Source organism: Gekko japonicus, unplaced genomic scaffold, assembly GCF_001447785.1.
Source record: "Gekko japonicus isolate JY-2015 unplaced genomic scaffold, Gekko_japonicus_V1.1 scaffold6684, whole genome shotgun sequence".
Classification (NCBI taxonomy): Eukaryota; Metazoa; Chordata; class Lepidosauria; order Squamata; family Gekkonidae; genus Gekko; species Gekko japonicus.
This window is the reverse complement of record NW_015167733.1, coordinates 9,676-16,233: the sequence shown is the minus strand read 5'-3', so window position 1 is coordinate 16,233 and position 6,558 is coordinate 9,676. Positions and strand designations below refer to the sequence as shown.

Sequence of the window (6,558 nt, the reverse complement as noted above, 5' to 3'; positions counted from 1 at the left end):
CCTTTCCCTTCCCCTCCCCACAACAGACACCCTGTGAGGTAAAAGAAGAAGAAGAGATTGGGTTTATACCCCGCCCTTCACTATCCAAAGGAGTCTCAGAGCGGCTCACAAACTCCTTTCCCTTCCCCTCCCCACAACAGACAACCTGTGAGGTAAAAGAAGAAGAACAAGAGATTGGATTTATACCCCGCCCTTCACTATCCAAAGGAGTCTCAGAGCAGCTTACAAACTCCTTTCCCTCCCCCTCCCCACAACAGACAACCTGTGAGGTAAAAGAAGAAGAAGAAGAGATTGGATTTATACCCCGCCCTTCACTACCCAAAGGAGTCTCAGAGCAGCTTACAAACTCCTTTCCCTTCCCCTCCCCACAACAGACACCCTGTGAGGTAAAAGAAGAAGAGGAGGAGACTGGATTTATACCCCGCCCTTCACTACCCAAAGGAGTCTCAGAGCAGCTTACAAACTCCTTTCCCTTCCCCTCCCCACAACAGACACCCTGTGAGGTAAAAGAAGAAGAGGAGGAGACTGGATTTATACCCCGCCCTTCACTACCCAAAGGAGTCTCAGAGCAGCTTACAAACTCCTTTCCCTTCCCCTCCCCACAACAGACACCCTGTGAGGTAAAAGAAGAAGAGGAGGAGACTGGATTTATACCCCGCCCTTCACTACCCAAAGGAGTCTCAGAGCAGCTTACAAACTCCTTTCCCGGCCTCGCCGCCACCTCGGGGAGATCGAGCGGGGGGGGATGGAGGAGATGGAGCTCTTCTCCCCCCCCCGCGAGTATCGCGGGTCGCCTTACTTGTGCTTATCTAATTCCCTTTTGAAGCCGTCCGTGCTTGTAGCCGCCACCACTTCCTGTGGCAGTGATTTGACTGTATCTTCTGGACCAAAATAGGAAGGCTTACAACAGTAATACTACTTAGGACATATATACCAGATCATGACTCAAGGCAATACTCTATGAGGCCTCACCAATATTCTCAGGCCCTGTGTCAATTGATTGTAACTATAAAACTCCTTTTTTGGTTCTACGTTGATTAACTTATTGTCTTCTTATTGTATCAATGAGCCTATATGTACAAATATTGCTTGACCAATGAAGAAGGCCACCTTGGCTGAAACACGTCTGGTTGTAATAGGTCCCATGTGTGTATATTGCACACTTTTATTCTGTATTTAGGCTACAATTGGGGCCCATAATTGTTTTTAACTAATTGATAATAAATACATGTATTTTTAACAATATTTAAGTTATAATTATAGTTTTTGGTCACTGGCCCTTTACTTCATATGTAACTAAACTTTCAGGTACTTGATTCCTCTCAGCTGACACCAGACATCGCCTATAACCAACCTGAGCCACTGCTTCCCAGGCCTTGTGCTTCTGCTAGGACTCCTGGGGCTAGACCTTGTCCTGTAATGGGTGGGCACACCTCACTGGCTCTGTGTGGCAAAACATTTTGAACAAGCTCTGTCTACAACTGACTCAGAATGTTTCACAGCACAAAGCAGAAAGCACAAGGTAGACATTCTGCAGCCTAGGAAAGAGGATGTTGTCAGGAGGGGAGATGGTAGGCATCTGAGGTACAGTGAGGCCTCTCTGTCTGGATTGACAGAAGATGATGTAGTCTCCATAGAGATGACAAAATGGAGTTGTGGGGGGGGACAAACCCAAGGTGGCCTTCTTCATTGGTCAAGCAATTCCCCAGTACCATTCCCTTTTGGGGGATCGTTGCCATATACCAGTTCTAAGCACTGGTAAGGAATGGGGGGGGGGGACCCATCTACCCTGTTTGGTCACTAACTGGCTTTACTTACTTTAAAAAGAGGTGCTGAATGGATAGCAAGGACAGGAAAAAGGGGGGGGAATGGGGGGAAAGGCAACCCTCATCTCTCTCCGTCTCTCTCGCTCCATTTATGTTCCGGCTAGATGAATACAGGAGCTGACCAGCAGCACCCTGGTTCCATACTGGTATGAGTCCACTGTTTATTCAACCCAACCAAATAAGATTCTAGTGGTGGTGGCAATGACCAATGTTTATTTTGAGATTAAAAGCAAAGGAGTAAATTTCTTGACTGGATTTTACTCCTAGCAGCCTTAGTGCATGGAGCTGGAACCTCAAGAAAGGGGGGGGGGAATGAGTGGCAGATGGACTACGAGTGGCAGATGGACTAAGGTCTTGGGATTGTAGTGGATAGCTCAATGAAAGCATGAGCCAATGTACTGCAGCAGTGAAAAAGGCAAACTCTATGTTAAAATGTGGAATTAGTGGAAGTAGTGATGGCCAAAGGAATAGGCCTGTCAGGGACTACTAGCCATGGTGCCTGAGGTGAGCCTCCACATTCAGAGGCACTAAACCTCCAAATTCCAGAACAAGGAGGCAATATTATGGGAAGGTCTCAGACTCCAGGCCCTGTTGTTGGCCCTCCAGAGGAACTGGTTGACTGTTGTGTGAGACAGGATGCTGGACTCCATGGGCCACTGGTCTGATCCAACAGTTCTTATGAGTGAGAGTCTGCAATAGGTTTAACCCCTCTTCCCTGCTCCAAATTGGCGTCCTGATTTGAGTAAACAACAGGAGACCCAATTGTGGACCGACCACTTCTCATCTCCTTAAGAAGTCCTCAGTGTAAATTGCAACCTGAAGAGCCCAAGTGGACCAAGTCAAGGTCGTCTGTGTCTAGCATACACATTGGGATTGAAAAAGACTCCTATGTGCGCCTTTGGTGCAGTGTTTCTCCTTTCCCCTGAGACAGAGCTGCATGTTCTAGCAAAAGCATCTCTGACTGAAGGAGGTCTTAGTATTTATCACTATTTTTCCTGGAACAGTCGCTGTGCCTTCCCTTTGACAGAAATTTGGTACATTCAGCTTTCCTCAGCACAGGAAAACATTATGGAGAAACCTTCTCTAAAGTCAGTGTGGTATAGGGACACCAGAATGAGATTGGAGAGACCCTAGTTCAAATCCTTACCTGGCGATGAACTAAACTGGGTGGTTTTGGACCAATTGCTCCATCTGACCTACCTCACAAAGTTCTTGTGACAACAAAATGGAGTTGGGGACAAGGCTTGCCCGATACTTTTTGGAAGAAAGGTAGGATAAAAAATATTTAATAAATGAGTAAAATATTACATTTCCACCGACTATGCCACCACTGAAAGCACAGTACTCTCAAAGTGGCGATACTCATTGCTTTAAAGAAGCTCAAATCCTCCAACCAACCCTGATCTCTTCACAGTTAAAATCTATAGGACTAGAGAAATGTCAGCTATACAAAACCTGAAAGACAGCCGCATACTCTCCTATAAAAAATCAGGAACTGGCTCATTCTGGGACCCGTGCGCTAGCAACATAAAGATCTTTTTTTTTATAGCTCCGTATAAAGGAGGCAGGATTCAATTCTGTGTCAACCCTCTGGAGCCTATTTAACTTAACAAGGCACAACAAGGGAGGTTGTAAATTAGAGGGATGTTTTGCTGCTAGATTAAGATGGGTAGCTGCTCTATATGTTTTCATTGCTACGTATACAAATCTCCTAAAGTTCCAAGATGAAATCAAACCAGGACCTGAAGCCGCTGCAAAACTTGCAGTTACGGCAAACTCCCCTGTAGGGAAGTTGAGACTAAGATCAGGAAGAATATCCTGATGGTTAGAGTGGTTCCGCAATGGAACAGGCTTCCTCAGAAGGCGGTGGGCTCTCTTTCTTTGGAAGTTTCTCAGTAGAGGCTAGATGGCCCTCTGACAGCAATGCTGGTTCTGTGACTCATGAATTTAGGCAGAGAGTGAGAGGAAAGGTAGGAAGGGATACCAGTCCTCGGCTCTTGTGGCGCTTTCTTATATGTCCAGGGTAATGTCGATTGCCACTTTGGGGTCAGGAAGAAATCTACCTCCAGGTCAGATTGGCCCAGGGATCCTGGAGGATTTTTGCCTTCCACTGGGCACAGAGCAGGGGTAACTGAGGGAGTGTGGGGGGGAGGTAGCTGTGAATTTCCTGCTTTCAGCAGAGGGTTGGACTAGATGACCCTGGAGGTCCCTTCCAACTCTATGATTCTGTGATTCTGTATAATGTACATAAGTCTTTTATTAGATCAAAAGAGGAACTTACAGCTGACAATTTGATCCTTTCTGTCTCTTCTCCAGTGGGGCCCTCAAGAGCCCCTGACGACCGCCATTTTGCCCGGCCACCGCACCATGAACCCTTGCCCCGTGTATGAGAAGAAGAGGGGCAGAGTTTTCCTGTTCTTTATCTGCGTACGGACACACGTCACGGAATGGCAGCAGATCAGGTCGGGGAGGAACGCCGCCAGGCTGTGCTACGTCTCGAGCCAAGATGGTGGACGTACATGGAGCCAGTTGACTGATTTGACCGATCAGGTGATTGGAGAGGACTTGAGAAATTGGGCCACCTTTGCCGTCGGGCCTGGCCACGGATTGCAGACAAGCTCGGGGCGCCTGGTGATTCCAGCTTACACCTATTACATCCACAAACGTTGCTTTGGCCATTCTCTCCTGTGCTGGACTAAGCCACATTGCTTCCTCTTCTATAGTGATGACCTTGGGCAGAAATGGGTCCAAGGCCAACTCCTCAAGAACCTGAGGACAACAGAGTGCCAAGTCGCAGAAGTCACCTGCCAGGGGGAAAACCAAGTTCTGTACTGCAGCGCTCGCAGTCCGGACAAGAGCCGCGTCGAGGCCTTCAGCCTGGACCACGGAGACCGATTTGAGGAATCTTTCCTATGCAAGGAACTCTGCGAGCCGCCCAAGGGCTGCCAGGGCAGTGTCGTGAGCTTCACTCCAACTCTGAAGCCCACGGAGCTGGGCCGAATAAAAAATGCAGGGGAATCGACTCACCTGGTGGGCATTCATTTCCCCTCGGCCTCCGCTGAGACCAGCCAGTCTTGGCTGGTTTTCTCCCACCCCACAAACAGGTGCAGACGAGTAAATTTGGGCATCTACATCAACACGTCTCCGCTTGACAAAGGTTGCTGGAAGTCTCCCTGGATGCTGTACGAAGGGCCTTGCGGCTACTCGGACCTGGCCGTCTGCGAGGATGGGCGCTCGCTGCTCTTTGGCTGCTTGTTCGAATGTGGAGCTTCCAGTGAATGTGAGGAGATCGCCTTCCAGCTCTTCACCGACGCTGAACTCCTGAGGAACGTGAGGGAAGGGTGTTCTTGTGCGGCTTCTCCTTCAGAAGAGCAGGTGCTCTGAAGAAACAACAAGGATATGGAGAGAGAACCTTATTTGCCTCTCCTGCCTGTCTTTGCTTGGAAGAGCTTCGAGGCAAAGACTTCACAAAATGGCCGCCCCTCAGCCAACTGGCCCTCCCCATCTACCTCACTGGAAAGAACACAGAAAAACTGTCGCTTCCACATCCTTAAGCAGAAAGGGGAGATCTGGTTTCCAGCAGTTCGAAGAGTCCGTTTAGTATGATTTTTTACCTCAGGATTTGGAGCCGAAGTCTGTCAATGGATCACATAAAAGAGTTGGCCTCTGTCTTGGGACTTGAAACTACCTAGGGCCTCACTGGTGTGATCTGTTGTCTTCCATCTTTGGCTTTATGGTTCTAAAGCTTGTGAAAGAAAAGCTTGAAGTTGGTTGGGCAGACTTGGTGGGATCTCCGTAGGAGGAGATGGGCTGAGGCAGACTTTTATATTCTGTTCATTTGTAGCCCGCCTTTCTCTCTGAGACCCTAGGCAGAAAACAAATCCATTCAGTTGTTGACTTTGATATTTATACCCTGCTTTTCTCGTCCTTTGGAACATGAAGTGGCTTACAGTGTTGTTCTCCCCTCCCCTGCGGTCCTCCTCACAACAACCCTGTGAGGTAGATTACGCTGAGAAGGAATTTGTGACTGGCCCAAAAGCACTCGGCAAGCTTTTATTTATTTGTATGTCCACATTATTTATACTCCACCTTTCTCACCAAGATTCAAGGTGGATTAGACAGTGGAAGTCATATGAACATAAGAAGAGTCCTGGTGGATCAGAACAATGTTCCATCTCGTCCAATATACTGTCTGACACAGTGGCCAACCAGTTACTATGGAGGGCCAACAACAGGACATACAGGCTGAGGCCTTCCCTTGGTGCTGCCTCCTGGCCCTGGGTTCAGTGGTTGACTGCCTCTGAATGCAGAGGTTCCCTTTAGCCACTGTGGCTAATAGCCACTGATAGACCACTCCTCCACATCTCAATACATGCCTCTCATGTGTTCCTTGCCAGGCTTTGGGATTTCACCAGCTGGAAAAGTGTCGTGCTGGGTTGTCTTTCCCTGTCTCAGAGATTTATTAATTTTTTTTTCTTATTATTGTACTTTATCATCTTCTTAGAAAGGTGGCTGACTCTTACACAGCAAAACCGGGGTACCCACAGAGAAGACGGCGGTCTCCACAGATTAGGGTTGCCAAGTCTGATTTTCACCGGAGCGGGAGACTCCCAGCTGGCGGCTGGAGTGCACGTCACTCGGAAGTGATGCGACCACGCCGGGCAAGCTGGGGGCGGGGCCACGACCATCCGAGGGAAAACCATAGAGTTTTCCCTCAGATGACCGTGGCCCC

General features: G+C 48.5%; 1 protein-coding gene across 1 annotated transcript in view; it reads left to right on the top strand.

Annotated features, from left to right (window-relative positions):
- Positions 1-5,795, top strand: part of NEU3 (neuraminidase 3 (membrane sialidase)) — a 10,450-nt gene extending 4,655 nt beyond the window's left edge. Inside the window, exon 2 of the mRNA XM_015414162.1 lies at positions 4,143-5,795. Within this exon, the coding sequence (XP_015269648.1) occupies positions 4,143-5,210 (1,068 nt within the window). The 3' untranslated portion in view covers positions 5,211-5,795. The remainder of the gene's footprint in view (positions 1-4,142) is intronic.
- The last annotated feature ends 763 nt before the right edge of the window (positions 5,796-6,558 follow it).